The sequence below is a fragment of the Rhea americana genome, unplaced genomic scaffold (genome assembly GCF_003343005.1).
Source record: "Rhea americana isolate MKP2758 unplaced genomic scaffold, rheAme1 scaffold_142, whole genome shotgun sequence".
In the NCBI taxonomy this organism is placed as follows: domain Eukaryota; kingdom Metazoa; phylum Chordata; class Aves; order Rheiformes; family Rheidae; genus Rhea; species Rhea americana.
The window spans coordinates 699311-721864 of record NW_028185506.1 but is presented as its reverse complement, the minus strand read 5'-3'; the positions used below and the strand labels follow the sequence as shown (position 1 = coordinate 721864).

At 35.6% G+C, this 22554-nt stretch overlaps 1 protein-coding gene across 7 annotated transcripts; it reads left to right on the top strand.

Moving 5' to 3' along the window:
- The first annotated feature begins 23 nt into the window (after positions 1-23).
- Positions 24-22534, top strand: FERRY3 (FERRY endosomal RAB5 effector complex subunit 3). Of its 7 annotated transcripts, XM_085298814.1 has the most exons (16): positions 180-230; positions 642-737; positions 1029-1142; positions 1707-1901; positions 2188-2333; positions 3990-4171; positions 6455-6554; positions 6645-6766; positions 7990-8096; positions 8870-9067; positions 12249-12377; positions 13463-13531; positions 15156-15358; positions 20168-20225; positions 21213-21280; positions 22290-22534. In XM_085298814.1, exons 4-16 carry the CDS (start codon positions 1724-1726, stop codon positions 22380-22382), a joined length of 1653 nt encoding a protein of 550 aa, XP_085154940.1. In that variant the 5' UTR covers positions 180-230; positions 642-737; positions 1029-1142; positions 1707-1723; the 3' UTR covers positions 22383-22534. The 7 variants fall into 7 exon arrangements, with proteins under 7 accessions (XP_085154938.1, XP_085154937.1, XP_085154939.1 ...); XM_085298812.1 differs by lacking the exons at positions 642-737; positions 1029-1142 and having other exon boundaries at positions 24-230; positions 12249-12356; XM_085298811.1 differs by lacking the exons at positions 642-737; positions 1029-1142 and having other exon boundaries at positions 24-230.
- The last annotated feature ends 20 nt before the right edge of the window (positions 22535-22554 follow it).

Here is a 22554-nt window from a genome sequence, read left to right as displayed (position 1 = left end):
AGCAGCAAAACCAAGGAGCGGGTCTGGCCGCCAGGTCAGTACATTCGCCACGATGCAGGCGGCTGAGAGAAAAGGCGGCGGCGGCGGGCTCCCCGCGGCCGAATCTGCGCCTGCGGACGCGCAGGTTAGACAGGAGGGGCGGGAGCAGGCCCGCGTCACCTCTTTCCTCCATCCCCGCGCGGGAGCTGGCCGCCTCCGCTCCCGTGCCGGCCTCCCCGCCCGGGACTCAGGTGAGCCTAGAGGAAAGGGGGCTTCGACCCTGCCTTTCGCGGCAGGGGTAGTGGCTCTTATCCCTTGGGCGCGCTCTCCGTTGTTGGCCTGCAGCGGGCCGCTGCTAACGGCCGCTGAGCGCCGCCTGCTCCCAGGCGGCAGCGCGGCCCGTGACCGCACGGCCCCCCCAGGACGAGTCCCCGAGCCCTGGCGCCGCTGCGCAGGGGCCTGGCGGTATTTTGCGGTGTCGATCCTGCCCCTCAGCCTGAAACCCCACAGTTTAGTGACCTCGAGCCTGGGGGGGGGGAGGGTTGTTATGGAGTTTGCGGGGCTTCCGTGAGGGAGCRCGAGCAGGGTCTTTTCCGAACGTTTCCCATCATCTGCCTTTGCCTCTGCTTTCTGGTAACGAGAGCTGACGCTGGTTTTCTTAGCGAGGGCCGCTGAACCTGGCATCTGAGAACCTGTGATGGACTTAAGGGCTCCAGCGCTGCTACTGTAGAGGAGATTTGTCCCATTCTCAGGAACAGGTCAGGTACTAAGTTGCACTGGGATCAGAGAGGAGGGCACTCATACCATCCTTTCTCTTCCCCATTAAACCTAAGTTTTGCCGTGAAGTAGCACAAAAATATTTATTCAACAAACTGAATGGCCTCAGTTTGGTTTCCTTGAGTATTTTTGTTGTAGTTGTTGTTAGTCAGTCTTTTTCCAAATTGTAGATGTGTTCAAAATAAAAACCCTAAAAATGGTCCCATGGGTTTGACTGGAAAGTAAATTTTTTTCTCTCTTCTTTCATTTTCTGGTTTTCATTTATTGGACAGTGGATTTTAGCACGGGAGAGGTTTCAGCTGCAGTAATGTGTCTAGTTTTGCATATAATGTTCAAAAAAGAGAAATGTAAGTGAGCTGGAGGAGTCCTAGTGGAGAGAAGAAGAGGTATGATACACGTATGTGCTCCCATAGCATAAACTTAGGCTATATCTTGCTTTTCTTTTAGATTATTATTAATTAGATATTTTAAAGGTAACAAAAACCATCCTAAAGCATGTCAAAGTTACAAAATCGTAGAGAAAAAATGATCATTACCTTCCCCTCCCCACTGATCTCCTCCCTGTTTAAAAAGTGCCTGTCTGGGCAAAGGAGGAAATAAAGTCCTAATGAATCCTACAAGGATTTCAGATTTTGAGAGGTGCATATCAACAGATACAGGGCTTCAGTTAAAGGTTAATTAAGGTGATTCCTTCTGTTCTGGTCTTGCATTCAAGTGAGGAGACTTATAACTGCAATTTGTAAGCATAACTACCTAAATTTCTGTATTGATACACTCAATTATAGTTTGGAAGCACTCAGCATTTTGGAAACTGGTATTCATATTTCAGCTCTTACCTATGGACATTGAAATTGAAATTTAGATGAATATTTATAAAAAATTGGTTCTTAAATTTTCTTGCCAAAACAAGTTAACAAACCTTTTTTTATATGTTTTCATTGCTAATGCAGGAAATTATCTCAAGAAAATGAAGTCGAACAAAGGAAAGGCCTGTACTAGAGAGAGAGACTTTGTATACGAGTTCAGTGCTGGAAATCAACATTCAGTGCTTACAGTGCCTCTCAAATTCCCTGTGCAAGACAACATTAGTCACCTGCATGGACGTTTAATGCTTCTGCATAATCTACCATGTGTTATAGAAAACGGTAAGAATTGATTTTGTAAAATAGTGTCACATATAGATATATATATGCATATATGTATAAAATGTCTTATAACATGTTTTAATAAAGCAAAAAAAAAAGTTATTTGCCAGCACTGTCTCTAAATTTTTTTAAAAAATCAGTACCTTAGTGAAAAAGACTGCTAGTATTAGCAAGAGAGGTGCCAAGTAAAAGGCTTTCAGAAAAACTGTATGTGTTTGCTAGATGGTTATTGATATTTCTGTTGAAATTGTTTTGTTGATGGAACATTCTCATCTTGTTAAGATAGACCTGAAGCAATCACTTAATAAGTTCATAGAAGAAGAAACTATAAAAGATTACGACAGAGAAGCTGAAATGGCTCTGGAAGCTGTAAAATCGGGAAAAGTAGATATAAACCAGTTGGCAGATACTTGGGCTAAAGCTTATAAAGAGGTAAGACTGAAAAGTTAATATTCAAGCTGTGCTTTGTATGATCATGTGTATGCATGAGTGCATACACAGATGTAGTTACCTCTGTAAAGATGTGAAATTACATTTAAAGTCACTTCTGTTGATCAGTTCATATTTTTTTATCCAAAAATTATCACTGAATCTTCATCCTGTATGTTCTTAGTCGAGTTTTTACTGAATTTATCTTGTTACTGTTTAAAAGAAAAAGTAGTGCAGTGAAAAGATAAAAAACAGGTAACTGACTAGTGATAGTGAAACAAAAATAGATCCAAGGGTTGTGGTGTATTTGAATCAAAACAAAAGATAGTAAGGTGGTACTCCTACTTTCTCATAAGGTTGCTTACTACACAGGATAGGGATATTTCAACTGAACTCAACGTACTGACTTGATTTGATGCAGACTTAACTATGCCTGAAGTTGCTTTGCTTTGGCTGTTCAGCAAATCCGAAAAATAGCTGTGAAGACTGCAAGGAGAAAGTGAGTGGCTAGAAAAAACTTATTAGCTCATCTCCTGCGTTTATGCAACTATTTTATGCTATTTAGTGCTGTTCAGGCTTTAGCTGGAGTAATGTGTCCAGTTTTGCATGTAGTGCTCTAAGAATGTAAATGAACTAGAGGATTCCTACTGGAGAGAAAAAAGAATGACAGAAATTATTAGCCTCTGAGGAAAAGGTTAAAGGAATTGGCTTTGCTTGTCATGCAATAGAGAAGAATATTGCGAGAAGCTTAAGTGTTCCAAAACATAAATATGTGTTATAAAGAGAATACGCAAAGAATTTTTTGCCTTATTGAACATGAACAATATGATATCAGCTTAACCTTCAGGAAAGAAAAACTGTATTGGGTGGAGTTGAGAATGTGGCAAACTATTGAAAGAGTTTACCTTCTTTTCTTTGCTAGAGTTTTCTACTGATTAGGCAACACTTTTACTGGTTAGACAACACTTTTTCATTGTTTGCATGATACAGGCATACTTGCAATCTTGCCTCAGTATAAGGATTAGGTTTAGGTGATGCATTGATATTTCTGTCCTACACTTCAGTGATACCGTCTCCATTTTTCAGCTGAATTAGATGGAAACAACTGCAGAAGTAAGGATTGTTTTCAGTTTAAAAGGGCTTGCAAAACTGGCATCTTCGAGGCATTTTTAGTTCGTTAAAATTTGTTTTTCTTAAGTCGTTGTTCAATAACTTTAAGTGACACCTGAGCTTATCCTTCCTTTTTTAGCAAGGTATTTCTTGCACAGTTGTTTTAGGCCCTTTTAAAAATTGATCAGTTGGGAATGTTATAGTTGAGAGATTCTTGACAGAACCTTAAATACTTAAAAATAGGAAGAGCTAAAATCATTGTTCTTTCCAAGTTAGTAGTGGCTGAAAATGTTTAATTCCTCGCAGGAGTCAAAACGTGTAATATTTCTGCTACTGGTTGCTTTGAAAGACAAAGACTGTGGAAAGAAAGGAAGGGGGAAAATGTTAAAAGCTAAAGTAGAATACAAAGAGCTCAAATTAGGAAGGACATCATTCATGCAACTTGAAGGATGTGTGGTAGTGTGAATGCCCAGTAGGTTACTTTATTAGGGATTCTTGTTATATGTCCTTAGATGTATCATATGGTTTAAAAGCTCTTATAATTTTTAGACAATGCTAGAATATGCAAAACCTGAGGAAACCAGTTGGGATGAAGATTTTGCAGATGTTTATCATGATCTGATACATTCTCCAGCCTCTGAAACACTGTTAAACTTGGAACATAATTATTTTGTTAGTATCTCAGAATTAATAAGCGAAAGAGATGTGGAACTGAAAAAACTCCGGGAAAGGTATTCTTTTTTTAATGCCTTTTTAATGTCTCTTGTTAATGTCTTTTTAATATCTTGAATATCTTAAATGCAGGTGCATACCGCTGGGTTTATACAGCTCATATGACAATGTATGTCGACTTTATTTGATAATAATGTAATCTCTGCTTTAGTTTTGTGTTTCTCTCTTTAAAATTAGTCATGTAGCCTGTGTTACTGGAGTCAACTATCTTGTGCTCTTCTAAGTCACTAAAAACAATAAAAGCTAAAAAACAAAGTCTGTGTGCCGTAGCTCTTGTGCCTTTACTATAATGTAATACGAATGAAAAACTGGAAGTTCCACAGCATGGAAAGATGAGCAAAAGATTTGAACCAGCTCCAATTCAAAAGCTGCTAAATTAGGAATTTGGGACTATATCTGATCGGATTATATCTGATCTGGAGTTCCCTAGCTTGAAAAGCTGTAGGTGGCTGTTTTGTCCACATGGGGGAGCAAATACAATGCTTTTTTCAGTGAGATTAAGTAGATTAAGGAGGATGAATGTACACAAAAATGTATAGATACAAACACTGGAATGCTTATGAGATGCCAGAATATGCTAAGAAAGTATGTTTTAGTGTTCCAGGCGGCAGTACTCCTCTTACAATGTGAGCTTAAAATAACAAATTACAGTGGATATCTGCTTCTATAGCTTCTTTCCAGTGTTCTTCCAAACTGAATTTTACATAGCTCTGATTTGGAGATAAAAATTGCCAGTGATGTGTGATTGCATAAAATTCTTGCTGTTTATGGGACTGTTGTCTCAGCTATGCATGTAGAAGAAAGAACACTTAGTACTAAGAGTAGTAATCTTGTAGAGTTCTAATTGAGTGTAGCTGTGTGTTGACTCCAGTGAAATTTATTGTGTGTATTTGACATAATCATGAATATCCATCAATTGGTGGCAGCTGAGGCAATCCCAGATGAGCTATAAGTGTTGTTCTGTTTACACAGAAGTGTATTTGGAAGCCTTGACTCTAAATTTTTTTGTGGATATTCTGTGCTAAATCTGTGCTAGGCTAAAGTGATTCATTGCTGGAGAACAGAGTGAATGCAAAAGAGGGAGTGAAGCCAGGGACTTAAGAAGATAAAGGAGGGACAAAGTATTGGATGAATTGGTGATAGCAGGGCAGCACTTCAGTTCTAGCTTCTGTTGTTGAATGTAGTTTCAGTTGGAAATTAATCTGTTAAAACAATAGTGTATTTGGCTTATGTATTTGGCCCACTTCCTGGTCATTACATGTCGTATCATCTGTATTGGAGAAAAAAAAATCAAAGAACTAAATAGGTCCTAAACAAAACTTATCATTTCAAAACAATTACTATATCTAGATTATGACATCTAGCTGGGGACAGAGTTAAAACCTTTGATTTTTATGTCTGTGTTCTTTAATGAGCTTTTGTATCTAGGAGTTTAATTTGATATTTTTGGGGGCTCTAAAATTCTTAAAAAAATACAAGGCTTGCTTTTTATAAAAGTAGCAGCTGTTTTAAATTGAAATATGTAAACACTTAACTGGATGATTGAGGGACTACTATGAAACTGAATTTCAGTAAAGGAAAAATATTCTTGATGTACTGGGAGTGAAAATTTGATATGTTTATGTCCAGTGACTTTTTAATTATTTTTCTAGATCAAATCATTAACTCCTCAAAGGAGTAAAATAATGAAAAATCCATAACATTGGTAGTATTAAATGTCCAACTAAATAGCCATTATAAAACGCTGTTCACTTATTGTAATGTTTTACAGTCCACACTGAAGTCACTAATGCTCCACTTGCAGGGCCATGTTTCTCTTCCAGACCCCTACCCCAGTACACTCAATGTAAAGGGCTGCTTCTGCTAAGAGGAGCTGCTGATTATTTTTTTTCCATGTCCTGACAGGACAAGAAAGAGTGTAACTGAACTTCAGCAAGGAAAATTTGGACCAGGTATTAGCAAAAACCCTTCTAATGGTAAGAATAGTAAAGCACTAGAACAGAGTGTCTGGAGAGACTGTATTCACTTCTTGTGAATATCTCAGAGAACAAACTCTGATAAGCGTGTGAATCCTGATTTTAAAAAGAGCAGATGGACAAAATATCACTGAAGGTATCTTTCAGCTATATGTTCAGTTTTGTATCTGTGCCTCTGACGAGCATTGAGCAATTGACTGATAAAATTGATCATCGTATCAGTGACTGTATCAACAACAATTTGTGTTCTTCTGCCAGTTTGTGAAAGGGTTACCTGTTGCAAATCTTCATTGGCTTCTCTTTCAGACAAGGAGCAGAAATGGATAAGGTGATGCAGGAGCTAGGGAAATCACTAACAGACCAAGATGTAAATTCATTAGCAGCTCAGCATTTTGAATCTCAGCAGGTAAACTAAGTTCAGTGGACTAGAATAGATCCTACAAGTAACTGTCTTAACAAAACCCAAAGCACTCAGTTTATCACTGTCTGTTTTTAGGATTTGGAGAACAAGTGGACCAACGAGTTAAAACAGTCTACTGCTATCCAGAAGCAGGAATATCAGGAGTGGGTTATAAAATTGCATCAGGACCTGAAGAATCCTAACAATAGCTCCATCAGGTATTGAATTCTACTGTGAACTTCACTTCCATCTGTAGTAATTTAAAGAGTATGTAAATAATTTATATACTCTTTCTTTAAGAATAATTATTTAAACAGGATAACGTTTAGAGAGGCAAATAAAGGCAAATAAATCATGATTAAATCTATACTTCTAGAAATTTCTTCTTAGTACTAATGTACTAAATTTTATCCTGAGCTGTGTAGTTTTTTTGTTTTTGTTTTTTTTTCTCTCCCTCTGCTACATTTCACCGTACTTTCTATTATCAGTTAAGGAGGCTCTGCAGAGTAATTGTAGTTTAATAAACTGTAACAACCATCACAAATTTTGAGTTAATAAGCTTCCTTTTTATGTGTATATCACTGAAGCATAAAAATCTTGGGTTTTTTTTAGTGTGACCACTTCTGCTGAGAGTTTAAAGAAAAATATTTTAACTGAGGAAATACCAGGGAAATCAGTAACCACTACCTTTGCTGCTATTTGAAAACTAGGAAGTAAAACCAGATGCTTTCTAATGTCTTGAGTTAGTAAAAGAGTCTTTTTGAATAGAGCGTGAAGGTGGGTGTAAAAAGGAATCTATGGGAATCTTGACACCCTTGAACAAAATGAATGCCAGTGGTGAGAGGGTACAGGCATGGAACATAAAGGAAAGTGATGAAGGATTTCATGTTTTCAGTTTTTCCTTTGGAGAGAAGAAGGCAGAATATATGGAACATGAAGAGAGAGAAGAAGGGAAAAATACTAGGATGTTGTTTTGTTTAGATTTCTCACCTGATGTTGATTTACCTCTTTCCTGCTAGTTTGTTAACACTGCAGAGAGTTTAATTTGGCTTTTCTAGCTTCCTATTTTGTGAGAAAAATCTTAAATCTAGCAACTTCATAGCTAAGGTTTTAGGTATTCTAAATAGGCTGAGAAGTGCTCATTTTCATCTCATTCCTATTTTCCTATCGTATATTATAACAAGGTATTCTAATGTTTGTTGCTTGATCTCAAAATGCTTTAAAAGGAGACTGGTAATGTAAATGGAGTCTACTATTCCTGCTCATTTTTGGATGGAGTGCTATAAACACAAGACCTCAGATTAACAGAGTTCATTCAGATAGGCTTAACCTTTTGGCTTCCAGAGATTAATTAAGCAAACTTTTGGATCACTTTTGTAAAATGTTGCTGTCTTAATGAGAAACCTACTGAAATGTATATTATACTCTTTGCTTATTTTAGTGATGAAATTAAGGTTCAGCCCAGTCAATTGAGAGAATCTGTAGAAGGAAATGGAAGAATTTATGAAGAGCAAAGACTGTTAGAAGAAAGTTTTACTATTCACTTAGGTAAGTAAATAAACCAAACATAACAAATGCTAATCACAGTTAAGCTAAATGCCAAATAGTAAGTAATAAACAATAGCTCTAAGCTATGTATTATTTACAATATTAAACTGCCTAAATATAGTATACACTTTGTTTTATTTGTTGTACACATATGTAAGAAAGATACAGTACTATATATACAATGTTAAACAATGTTTAGCCAGCTGAAAAATACTTCATGGAAAACATCCTACAGGCATGTTTTTATCCACTCTAGCAAGGTGACTAGTGTAGAAAAGCATGCTAACATCAAAACATGCAGTGATTAAAAAACTACATTTTAATTTTTGATATGGTTGATAAGAAAAAAATGGGAGTTAAATTGAATTCTAGTGATAAATTACCAGGAAAACAAATGCTTGAAATACTTACTCTACATTTATGCAGTAGAGACTTTTTATGTTTTCTGTGCTACCTGCATTAGTATTTCTTCCATTGCCTTATAGGGGAAGAAGGCTCACTTCAGATATAGATCTGCCTCCCTTTGACAGAGTGAAAATGCAGTATTTTCACACACTGTCTTGTTAACTGTTGATATGAATATAAAACTGTATAAATGATTTAGAACCTTCCTTGAGTATTATGAGTTTTATTGCTCTTGTACGTCTTTTTCACAAGACTTTGGGAAATGTTCTGATCCCTGCCATTTTAATAACAATCCAGAGTTTCTTGCCGTACTGTATGTATTAAAATCATTTATATTCCACGAATCTCAGAATTTGCTTTCCRTACAGGAGCTCAGTTGAAGACCATGCATAATTTAAGATTACTGAGAGCAGATATGTTGGACTTCTGTAAACACAAGAGTAATCATCGAAGTGGAGTAAAACTTCACAGACTTCAAACTGCAATGTCTCTCTATTCAGCTTCTCTCTGTGGCCTGGTTTTATTAGTCGATAACCGTATCAGTTTGTATAGTGGCATCAAAAGAGGTGAGTCCTCTAAATGGGTGTATTGTGTTAGTGAAGACAAATGTTGCTCTGTAACATTTGCTGTTTTCTCTCACAAAAGGTGTTCCTTGTAAAATTAAAATTTACTGAAGGCTCTCGGTCTTTTGCATGTGATATTACAAAAAGGTAACAAAAATAGGATGAGGTATGCAAAAAGAGGTAAGGATAGAAAAAGTGAGAGTTGTGCTAAGTAGCTTGATCTCAGATATGCTGTTATCTCCCTGGCCTCTATCCTGACTTTTGCACTCAGAAGTACTGAAGTGTTTTGAGTGGACAATGTGACGTTGATTTGCTTCTCTTAGACCAACTGACTTTCAGTGGGGCCTTATGACTCTCTAATGTCAATCTAGCGTACTTAAATCTGTTTGCAAAGATTAAAATTCAGTTCTTAAAGCTAAGCTTTCAAATTGATAGTAAATGTCTTTAAATGTCATGTGTGTTAAAAATCTCCAGCATCCTGACTTCCATAAAAATGAACAGTAGGCGCTGGAAAAACTTGATGCATAGGTGAGGGGGAAAGTAGCCCAAGGTACACTGATACACTATAAAAATAGGTTTGTAAAGGAGAGCGGTAAAAATTACAGTTGCATGTCTACTGTTTATTGTTTCCAGGTTGCTTTAATTCTAAAATTATTTTCTCCTACTCAGTTATATACTTTACTAAATCTAGGGTCATCAAGGTAAGACAGACATTTCAGTAATACTGTTAAACACAAAATGAAACCTAGCAGCCACCAAATAGATCTTACAGTCACAGTAGGAGGGAAAACAAGGGGAAATGAGAAAATATATCGTGATCTCCAAAATGCAATTCTCAAACTTTGATTTCATTGAATTCCACCGGGATTTTGGCAAACTTAACTGTGGGCACCTTCCACAGCTGTCTGACCCATCCTTCTTCTTTGTAAAAATGTCAGAGAACTGAATCACTGTCATGTCTCAGCTCCTTTGATCTAGATGGATGTATTATGCTACACCACCAATGAAGATCTGATTGTACAAAGACCCCAAACCACTGTAGGCAGCAACTGAGGTGTGGACACTTCCCCCTCCCTCCCTCAGCTTCTGTCACCTCTGTGGTGAGAATGAGAGCTTTTAGCAGAGGGCAGTAATAAACATCTTTGAAAGAAGAGGAGAGTCTGCATCTTGAAATGTTAGAGCTGTTTGTTGCAAGAACACTATTCGGAATCAATTCTCCTTCCCAAAAGGCCATTTAAGAAATAGACATGCTAGAAGGTTGAATGGTACATAAAGTTGACAAAAACACTAATACTTCAGTACTGTTATTTAAATAGAGCAGTAATGGGTTGTGCACTCAAAGTTTCTGGGTTGCAGAAGTATAGAAACAGTTTTCTGCTCCCATTTGAAAAAGAAAAACACAAATCTAGTAGCCCCTATTTTGTGATGGTCTAGAAAATCCCTCAAACCTCTGTGGGATTTGCAAAGCTAGTTGACTTGAATGAGCCTCATGTGAGCACAGAGTTTATCCAGGTGTTTTACATTGATTTAAGAAACATCAGTCACTCAGATGGCACTGAACAGGATAGGGCTGCAGTCCTACAAAGTCCTGCAGTTTACTTGGTTGGCCTTGTTTGTTTAGCTCCATCCTGAATAAACTAGCATACATGTTTAGTATGTTTTGCTAGTTCTATTGTGTCCTGCAAAAGTCTTGATATTGCATTTTTGGTTAAGTCTGTTATCCAAAAAGAGTTCCGTTTGTCTCAAAGTTCAGGATTAGTGTAAGTATTTGCAAGACTTGAGAGCTACGGCTATAATGGTTTTCAGGCAGTCTTATCTCTTCCAAGTTGATGCTTTTGAAACTGGATCTTGATAGTACTTGGAGCCTGTAGGCATCTCTAGGAAACAGCCTTGAGCAGAAAATGGAGATCTGATACATGATCATGCATCATTCTACTTTCATTCAGACTATTTTTCCAAGCTAGATGAATAGTTTCTTTTATATACTTCATATTTATACATTGCTTGGCACAACCAGTCTCATACAGTAGCTCTTCAAATTCCTTATATAACTTGGGTTTTGAGCAGGTATAGTATACTTACTATAAACAAATGATAAGCTACAATAGAGTTAATTGTAACTTAAGTACAAGCAAATAAAAAAAATTGTTGTTTCAAATAAAATGTTTTCTGCATTTATTTTTATATTGATACCCATGACAGACATGATCTTATATGAACTGCTTTTTTGCTCAGTTTTGGACATCAGAATTTAATAAAGCATTTTATGTACAGATTTTTACAATGGAGACTTAATCTAGAAAGATAAATTATATTAAGACTTTCTCTATACCTCACCTGTTCCTGTAGCAGCCTGTTCACAGTAGTTACGTGGTGCTCTTCAGATAGGCAACTGGAGTACATTAAATACTTAAAGGAGGTTTAGAGCATGTACCTCAAAATGGGAAGCAAGTAGCAATTGTGTAGTGTAGTCCAGCTTCTTGCTAATGGCTTGCTTTGGCTTCTATTGGCTTGCATGGAAACAAGGTTGAATGTTGAKGGGAATAGAACACCAGTCACAGAAACAATATGATAAGATCCTAATTATCCGTATAATTTTTCRAAATTTAACATCAAACTTCCTTATCAGGAGAAGGAACTTGCATCTTTCCACCTCATAGTACTTTTCTTCAGTTTCCAAGTCTGTGTTTTGAGAACTAAAAGGAAAAAAAAGTATTTCAAGCTTTCCAGATCAGTTGTTTATTCATTTAATAAATAGTTCTCATTTTATAAAACAAGTAGGAWTGCTGTAGTGGTTGAAAATACCTGCTACATATGTTTTAATAAAGCAACTCAGACTGAAGAACTATTATTAGCAGACAAAATCATTTTTAAAGCACAGCATAGTAAGTTAATGCATATATTTTATTACTGTTGCTTTTGTTTGTTTGATCTGTATATGTGGTTTTGCTGGAAGATTAACAGCACTGTTTGAAGATTTCTTTCCAACTAATCCATTCACTTCAAAAAATGTTCTAGCTCTGCCATAAACTATTTAGGATTTAAAGTGGAACACAGCAAGGGGTTGATTGGTTTGTTTGTTTTGCCATTATAACTAGCCTTCCTTGAACAATAGCACAGAATTATGTAATGTTGCCAAACACAGTTTGTGATGTGAATTTTGATCTTTTTTTTTTCTCCATAGATTTTGCAACTGTTTGCCAAGAATGCACGGATTTCCATTTTCCTGGAATTCAAGAACAGCTTGAAATTATCCAGAAGGTTGTACTTAAGGCCAGAGCTCAGCGTAGCAGTAAGTCGAAAAGACATCATGGTCAGTGCCAACCAAAATTACTTTTCTTGAAATAGAATAGTGGTCAACTGAATATTTGTGGTTATGGTCAAGTTGATTTCACTTTATCTGTAAGTTAGAACATCCCATTTTATAGATAAGGAAACTGAAATAAACACAGACAAGTCTACATGAGGTTCTCTGTTTGCAGATAGCCTGTTCACATATGTTTCTGCCATAACAGACATACTTAAAAAAAATAAAAAGAGACTGAGTTTCTGATCACACTATTATAGCATGGAAAATATTTAGGCCTGTTATACTTTTCCTCTTCTGCAGTTTAAACTTTGTCTGTAGCAATATACAGACATAATCTGACTTGACTTTTTTTTCTTTCAATGTAAAGCTTTAAAGTTTGCAGAAGAGGAGTTGGGACTTCTTCCCTTCCTTGTAAATGAGTACTGAAAAATGTATACTTTTTAGTAGTGGCCAAATCCTTATGAATGGTTTACTTTGCTGTTATATTTACAAATAGCTGGGAAATTTTCTGACCACATGCTGTTAAGGCAGTACTTGTACATCATGAAACTTTGTTTTTCTTGCAGAGACCTGCTTCTGTGGTTTAAATACGTCAGTAACATGAATAGATTCATAAGAGTACATAGAGAAACAAGTTTTCCTAAGAACTTACATGCCACTGTAGTCTCAAAAAACTGAAAGCTTTTTTTATAATGCTGGTTTTATATAAATTTCTTAATAATTTTCCTTGTAATAGTAGGAATAAATTTATTTTAGGTAGTTACTTTGCTGTTGCTTTTTAAGTAAAGTATTATGTAGCTGTGGAGGTAATTTGGAAAGTTTAGTGTTAAGTTTTGAATATATTGTGTTTTCTTTTGTCTGAATGAAGAAGTATCATGGGATGATTTAATTAGAAATATAATGATTTGAAATAGGACTTAGTTCAGTGTCAGTCAAATAAAACATAAATACTTCCTGTCCCTCCCTCATTTTCTTCAGCTTTATGGTAAAAATTAAAACCACATGTCATTGCTGTACATCAAAGTTGAATGCCAAAACATAATTAATACATGATGTGTTTAATATTTGTACTATGTGTTTATATATAGGAAATAAAAATAGCGGGAATGAAGATAAATTCAAGAATATTGAACGAAACCAGTCAAATATTATGCCGGGTGAGTTGCACTGCACTTTTTCCCCCTCTTCTTATGGCAAATTGTGTTTTATAAATGCATATTTTTAGTTCTAAATTCAGAACATAAATTATAAACTAAATCTGAGTTGACCTCAATCAGAGAAGAAGGATGTTCTTGTGGGTAAGGCAGGGAGTTGGGTGTCAGGACATCTGGTTTCTATTCCTAGCTTTACTGCCATCTCATCATGTGACCTGGGGCAAATCAGTTAACTTCTCTGTGCCTGAAATTTGTTTTCAGAATTTGAGAAGAAAAGATCTTTGAATACCTTGAAAGGAAGGTGAAACTTAAGTAGTAGCAAATACTTTTTTTTAACATAACTATATGTATGCCACTGTTCTGATTCAGTAAAGCATTTTAGAATGTATTTAACTTAGAGAATGTAAGAATCTTTTCCTCTAAAAGAAGAAGTATCTTTTGTATGTGTTACCATTTTAGTAAGGAACACTTCTGTGGGATTTGTAGGTGAATGCCCAATAGTGGGGGAGAGGAGATAAATACATGCAATTTGTGGTGGAATATGGGAGCTTCTTAAAACTGCTTTCATGGTTACTTTAGATCTTGTTAATGCAAGTGAATTACAAATCARCTTGGGTCTGTAGTGGATAAATCCAGTGAATTTTGCTGCAGTGGCTTTTGTATTACTACTCTTAGATGGTCATTGCTGGGGAATACTGCCCCCRTAACAGACAGCAGAAAGGAGTGCATACCTGTTCTTCAACTGCCCCAGTGCAAAAGTAGTGTCTTAACTTAATTTGCCAATGAAAGTAGATTTGAAGAAAGATACTGACCTGTTGACTAAAATTGTAGGGATATAGCATACCTGCTTTTCTGCTGGCTCCAGTGTAGAGATGCTAATTTTCAGTGGAAAAGTAACATGGAGAGAGGCACATTTCACTGCACCTCGCTATTTCCTTACCTTTGATAATGAAACACTTAGTATAAAAATTTCTTCTGAAAAGATTTCTTACAAACTTTTTGAAAGCATTTCAGTAATTCTTCCTGTTACTATGAATTACTTATCATTCTAATAAACATTGATAACTGTTTCTTCTAGTATATATCTCAGTTGTTATATAACCCACTATCTTTTTCCACAGAGTTTTCACATCCTTTTCTTTAACCAATCCATTTTTGGTATTTCCACCTCCCACATCTGTCTGCAGTTTGTTGCTTACGTTACATATTTTGAGTATTACACCTCCTCTGTTTTTGTTTTTCTCTGTTTCCTACCATATATAGATGGTATCCGCCTGTACCGGCACTATTATGTCTTGTTACACCGGGTGTCTGTTATGCCAGTGAACCCCATCAAAGTAGGGAACTGCATGGACGATAAATGTAATACAGTGATGTTTCAAGAGTTTTTAGATTAGTTGGTTTCTGAATTTTATCTTCTTTTGTACCTCCTCTAATCTTCATTGTGTAATTGTATTTGCCTTTTGTCTGAATGGGTAAGAGAACCAGTACACACTAGAGAATTGTAGTCTACTTGCAATGTCTGGAAATCTTGGTACTTACTGACTCTGTTTTTATGTTGCATAACAATTTTATTTTGATATAGATCACTACTATGGTATCTTTCTTCGTTTATATTATTCTGTAGGAGAATTCTACATCACACGCCATTCAAATCTTTCTGAAATTCATGTTGCTTTTCATCTGTGTGTGGATGATAATGTAAGATCTGGTAACATAACTGCTCGGGATCCTGCAATAATGGGACTCAGAAATATTCTCAAAGTTTGTTGCACACACGACATTACTACAGTTAGTATTCCTCTCCTACTGGTACATGATATGTCAGAAGTAAGTAAGTAAATAAATAAATAATCAATTTCTTTTTATTTCGTAAGTTGCGAAAACAAAGTTTATATTTATGAAAGGTATGTTTCATGCAGGTATAAGCCAAATGGGGCAGACACGTGCTCCTGCTGCATCACTGTACTGTCACTAGTATCTATGTGGTGAGTTAAATTAAAGAAGTAAACCAGTTAAAGAAAACGTTTTAGCCAGCTGAACCTCTTTGTTTTTATTCCCAATCCTTATTCTGGATGCTTCACTATCTTGATCCAGCTGACAGTACAGTTGCACAAATACTATTGATGGCATGAAGGAGGTGATGGGAATATAGGGCAGCAAGTTAAAAGATGAGCTTATTGGCAACAGCCCTTTCTTAGAAACTATGGTTAGAGTYGCTGATACAATAGTGATGACAGATCCTCAATTTTTGCTGTTGCTATCTGGGAAAAATAGGTATCTCTAATTTATACCCTCAAATACTGGCTGGGCAAGAACCAGCATATGCAGAGGCTCCGTGGAAGCACAAGTGCGCTTACTTATTGTGCAGAGCCCTTGTATTCTCTTCTTCAGTGGGACACTGATGTGCAGGACTCATCTCTACCTAACTCTTAACTTTTCACAGTCTGTAGCAATTCAATATCGTTGATAATCTCTTTATTCTGTCAGATTTGGCTTAAAAATTAGAAGAGAATGAGCTGAGATGGAGTGGAGAACCATCAGACAGTACAGCCATATGCCTTACTTCCTTAGGTGACAAATCTACAAACTTAACGAAATGAGAATAAGATAATACTGCCCTTAGTGATATCCTTGCATGTGTTTAATTATAGGCTGTTTTTCAAATACTCCTTTGATTTTTTTTCAATTGTAAATTTTAACACTGCCTTTTCTTTGTTGAAAATGCCTGACTCATGGAAAGAAAAACGCTTACCAGTGGATCACTTCTAGCAGGTGGAATAACTGTGGGTTTTTTAATTTTCTTTTTTTTTTAATAGAATTTGATCTGAACATAGTGCAAAAGTGGATCCCTTTTGCAAGATCAGGGTCCTTCATTGGACAAGCAATGCAAAAGTTAGAAATTGCTAATAATGAAGATTCCAAAGAATATGCTTCTATACTTAAATGGAAACTTTTAGCAACAGATGATACTATTTCAGCATTGTAGTTTTTCATCTCTATTACCAACACCTTTCTTGCACAAAAATGCAGGTAACCATCTTGCAGGAGCAGCCCGAGTTAATCATGGGACTCAGTTACAGTGCTTCAGAAACTTGTAGCCTCGCCCCTCCCCTTTTTTAATCAAGCTGGCATGTGACTGTATTTATCCTTTTTGTCTTTAAACTTGTTAGTTTTAGTTTTCATTGAACGTAAGTATTTTAGAGTACAAATAAAACTCAAGAAAAAATCTTCACCTTGCTTTTAGAGGGTGCAGTTGTTCAAACATGTGAAACTGAAGAACTGTGTTTTTATCTGATGTTAGATTCTTAAAAGATCCTGGTAAAACAGTTTATATAATTGTTTTTTGTTTAGATATTTGCAGAAGCAGAAAGTGACCTTTGTGATAAGCATATGCTTAATCAAAACTGTATTATGTGGATTGCATTAGCAGAATTGTGTATTACAGTGCTTTGCAGCTGGCTGACCTCATTGAAACACACAAATACGTTATTTGTTGTTGAAGGAAAAGTGAATAATACCAAATTTCTGAAAGTTAATCTGAACTTGATGCCTTCAGCAGACCCAATTTTGAGTCTGCATTTACCACCTACATAAAAACATTTTTGTAAAGTGGTTAACCAGGAGCACAGCTGCAGAGATGTTTGCATGCTTCATTGTGACAGGCATTCATCATGAGCTTTATTTGTTTTCCCAAAGGTTATCTTCTTTTATAGATGGAAAAGCAGTGTTTGTAAGTTCATAGTAGTAATGAGTTCATGAAATTCAGTGAAGCCATTGCATTTTGGTAATACTGAGGCTTCATATAAGGCTAATGACTTTTTTTATTTTCTGAAAAAATGGAGCTTTTGTTTACCTTAGTTTTTATGACAAGAGAACATCAAAACTCAGACTTCTGTGTTTAAGCTGATCATTAAGCTTAAAGAAGAAAGGAAACTGGATTTGAGATTTTAAAAAGTAAAAAAAATGTACAAATTCAGATTCAGGCCAAATTAGTAACAACTTTACTTTAAAATTTTCCTATCTGATCATTGTTCTGAATCTTCTGTAAACTGAGCAGGGAAAGAAAAAGGCTGTAATAGTATGGCAATACTAAAAATGCTAGAGGTGGCACCTTTCCATGGTAGTTTCTATATAGCAGCCATTGCTGTCAGCTGTATAGCAGTACGGAGAAAAATGGAACTCCTCAAAGCTCTTAGGCAGCTGTCTCTGTGATCATAAGACAAAAATGTTTTGAAAAAAAGTAGAAATAAAAGGAGTATAAGCTGTGTAACAAATATTTATGAACATTGTTAATGTTTGTATTTTTGAGAGGTTATGGATGGGTATMTTATCCTTAAATAATTCTTCCAGTAACATTCCCCACCTAGAAATAAATAGCTGCTAATACAGTATTTAGGATTTACATAGATATAAATGCCTTACTAACTCTTAACTTGTTAAAATTAACTATTTTAATCTATGGTATTTTGTCCCACAAGAAGTTCTCATGGAATTCAGTGTTTTTGTTACCCTCATTGTGATATGCTTCTGCAAAGACTTAAGGATACACTTAGCTTTATAAAAGTGATAACCCTATGGAGTGAATCTGTCACAAATTTAGGTAAATAAAAAGGGCATGCACTGCATCTTACTAGTTGGGGAATTTGGCCTCTCTTTTGATTAGCAGAAGAAATGTTAACTTGACAGCAAATCTTTGTATCCTAAAAAGGAATTAAGTGAGATCTCCAATAATGAACAAAATCTAAAGATCTCAAGCACATACTCTACTTGATAGAATGCCATTAACTAAAATTCATCATAAAACAAATATTTTTTTCTGTGCCCAGTATTGTATTTAGAATTGATACTTACCTGATCCTTGATCTTTTCCACAACTGTTCCTTAATTTACATGTAGAAAAAAATCTTGACAGCATAGCAAAATCATGAGAACTTAAGTTTTAAAGATGAATTAGAAGGGAAGAATTAGTGCGTCATTTTCAGTTCTTTTGGCTTGTACTCAGTGGCCTTCTGCACTGAACCTATTATTTTCCCCAGTGCCCTTAACACTTGAGGTCTGCATTCCTCTGAAATGATACAAGGAATAGTGCCATACCTGCTATTTCAGTCAGTCCTTTTAAGGCTTATTCCCCTTTATTGATTACACAAGGTACTCCTAAGTTGACTTTGGGATGACAGGACCTTTCTTTTTAGACACTGTTTTTTAACCTAAGCCAAAGCAATGATCCAAAGCAACAGTAAACCCCTACTTTGAATGTGACAGAAAACATGTATAGGCAAATAAATTATAATGAAGACCTAGTATATTTTCCAGAAGGCTTAGAAATAGGGGGAAAAAAATTGTTGTCCGGCGTTGTTCTGTCTGATTCATGTGTTGTATAATCTAAAACCAGAACCAGTTCATGCAATGATTTACATAATAAGAAACATTTTTTTTAGAAAAGATATTCCTAGAAAAGATAGTTTGGGGAGGACAGGAGATATTCCACTTAAGTAGAAACTGTGGCTTTCAATTATTGTTTAATACAATCCTATTGAGTGTACTGATTTTGTTCATCAGTATTCTTATCTAAGTTTCCCAAAAACGTGTATATTTTTTTAATCCTGAAATTAAGCTCTTTGAAAGTGACAGCTTGCACACAGTTTGACAGATTCCACAACAAATGCTAACTTTATTGAATAGAAGGTTATTTAAAGTGTAAATTTGATAAGGTACATAGAGTGACAATTGTGTTTCCTCGTGTATAGTTCTGTATTCAAACTGGAAAGTGATTATTTTTTGATGTTTGAGAGTAGATCAGAACAAATAGATACTGTTTTCTTTCTGAGAAGTATTTATAGTGACAGTCTTTCTGTTTCTGACTAAGAATATTTATCTTGGTACTTCTTAATTTATAGACAAAGAATGCTTAATATACTGAAGCACTTAAACTGTAACTTTGATTATTTAGACTAGTGCCTATCTATCTTAGAATAATTTAAATCAGTGTGGTTTCTCATACTTCATATTGGTATTTAACTATAGGTAATATTTTGCTATCTGGTAATAGCTGAACCTGTCCCATGGGTTTTGTTTTTCTAACTCTTTAACACAAATGCATCTTTAGATGAGAGGGCTTCTATCAATTCCAGTATTAGAGAAGAAATTTTTACTGTATATCTACAGTTAACTTTAACCAGAATCATGAAGAATTATGTTATTACTGTTAAGATGTGTTAGGAACTTCTTTGTGGCGAACTGAAGCATGAATCTGACAGTTATCAATTGGCTATTATATATTAAATTTTTCTTAAGTTCCACGGAGAAGTTAAATAGACTCATTTCCAAGGACATCAATAGGATTGTCTGCCATTTATATTTTTCTTTCAAAATCCCAGCTTAAAAAATACGTAGACTGTTCTGATACTGGGCTCTCGTAGCAGTAAGCAGGGACTGAGCTTTTGTGGTTAGTTATAAAGTATATGCCATCTGCCTGGAATACTCTGGAAAACTGAATCCCTCATTTCTTGCCATGCTGCTTTAATAACCTGATGGGAACACGCTGTCTTACAGCAACTTTTTTTTAATTACCCTGCTACTCTGGTCAAATCTAGGGATCTATGGCAATGGGAGGTTTATTTATTTGTTTATTTTTAGGAAATGACCATTCCATGGTGCTTGAAGAGGGCAGAGCTTGTTTTCAAGTGTGTCAAAGGTATGTTAGCGTGTCAGTGCTTGAGCTGTCTTTCTGTGTTGCACTTGATGACATCAGGCCTTACCTCAGACTCATTTTTCCCCAAAAAGTATTATTTTGTGTGAACTTACTGCTTGTTAAGACACACACTTATAATATATTTTTGTAGGTATTAACTATTATGTTATTATGGGACTATTCTAAGCATCGGAAAGTAATTTCAAACACTTAGAATGAAGACTAAAAATGTTTTGAAAGTACCTTTATAACTCATAAATATAGAAAATGGAGGGGGGAAAAAAAAGCCCTTTCTGCTGTTTTGAGCAATCTCACGACAATATTTTATAGCATTTAAAATGTTAATAGGGTTGTTCTTTTTAACGACTATTCAGTAATTTCTTCCTGTTGTGATTCACAATAGAGTGTCATCCATGTAGTCACTTTCGTTAAACAAGAAGCGTTTTTACAAATACCTTTATTTGTCATTAGTGTATTCCTGTGACCTTGTAGTTCATTGACTGTGGTTAGGGAAGGCTTAACATAAAAGTGCGAAATCATCACATAAGCAATGAATATTGTTGCTACCAGATTTTCAGTACATGTTTGGCAAAGGGATATTCAGACTTGCACTCATTCATGTAGATTTGATCAGATCAAAGCTAAAGGAGAGAGATTTCTCAATGAAAGCAAACTATTGAAAAATATCTCATAAGTCACATTCAGAGAAACCTCTGACTTCTGTTGGCTAGCAAACTTGTGCAATAGGACTAGATATTCTTTTTGGTTAAGGGTATAGTGATTTTCTCCATAACTCCTCATTAGATCCTATAATAAGATCAGATTTCAGTCAGCAGATTGGCAAGTGTGATTTAAATGTGATTAGTTACATCACTAGCTTAAAGGCAGTTATAATCCCAATTGTATGTGAAAATGGTATCACTGCTTGACAACGGTGTAATAGAAAAAAATTATATATCTAATGCATAATAAAAATGCTGGGGTTTTTAGGTTTCATGATGGAAATGGCCTCATGGGATGGAGGAATTTCTCGGACTGTACAGTTCCTGGTACCACATGTAAGTTAAACCAAGTTCATACTTAATTTAGGAGACTACCAAAACAAGAACTCAAATTTCAGCAGATCAAGGTTTGATTTCTTTGTTATACCCTACTCTTTCTATATGAATTTAAATTACCACTTAGGTTTTGGTTCCATACCTATAAAATAAGAATAAAAGAGTTTTAGATTTTCGGATATCTTGTAGTGTCTTTGGAGGGTACCAGAAAATCAAATTGGGAAATTTACCTAATAGTGAATGTGTAAACTTTGAAAAAGATACTTCTTTGCTATTGTTTTCACCAAAGAGATGGGACTAATCTTGCATTACTTAGTATTAGGCTTTAACTGATCATGTTGTTTAGCATTATGGAAAGCTATAACACACTAGGTTCAGTCATGCTTCCACAAAATCATTAATGGCCTTAGAAGTTTCAAGTTAACTATAATTAAGATACCAACATAATTGAATTCATGGTTATAGCTGATCTTCAGAAATAGAAAGTTTTCCAGCAGTGACCAGTACTAAGTTTTGTTTATTTGTTCTGAAAGCAGTGCTGGAAGTTATATAAAAATCAAAGTTATGTTAGGAAAGAAATAAGATGTATTTGTTGACAATGTAGTAAACCACTGAGTGAGGAAGAAGCCAAGAATAAACTAAGTACTGAACTTGACTCTAATTCTGGAATTCAGGGAGCAAGAGTCGTGTAGGTAACAACAAACAGCACTGTCATAATTCTGCCAGACAGAAATAATCAATTGTTGGAACAAGAAGTCTACTGGAAACAGATACACACATATGCACATAAATATACCAGCAGTATTTCTAGGTCAATCTTTATCTTTTGAGTGAATTGAATATTATTATAACATGTATTTTGAAAACAGTATTATTGGCCTTCTGAAAAACAGCAGTACCACTAAATATCAAGAAACAAAGCTTAGAAAGTTTTTTTTCTTCTTCCAAGCTACAGCAAAAAGCCAAAGATTACTGGTGTGTTTTTACTCTTTTTTTTACTCCCTCCCAGACAATTTCTGAGGAAATGTTTTACCAGCTAAGTAATATGCTTCCCCAGATCTTCCGAGTGTCCTCGACGCTGACTCTCACCTCTAAGCACTGAATTTTGTGCAGCAGTAAGGTGTGTCCTGTTGAAAAAGGATGAGATTACTGAGATATTGTAGTGGAATGTCTCTTTTCTGAAGATTGATTACTCTGAATTGGAATTTGTTAAAATTTCAAGAATAATATAATAAAAGATGTATGCTGCCTATACTTGAATATTGACATTTAAT

Bases quoted from the DNA above. Each gene is read 5' to 3' on its own strand.
- FERRY3 (XM_085298811.1), top strand. From the start codon at position 53: ATGCAGGCGGCTGAGAGAAAAGGCGGCGGCGGCGGGCTCCCCGCGGCC. The intron at 9,068-12,248 runs GTGAGTCCTCTA...TTTTCTCCATAG, and splicing joins GTATAGTGGCATCAAAAGAG to ATTTTGCAACTGTTTGCCAA. The intron at 12,378-13,462 runs GTCAGTGCCAAC...GTTTATATATAG, and splicing joins TAAGTCGAAAAGACATCATG to GAAATAAAAATAGCGGGAAT.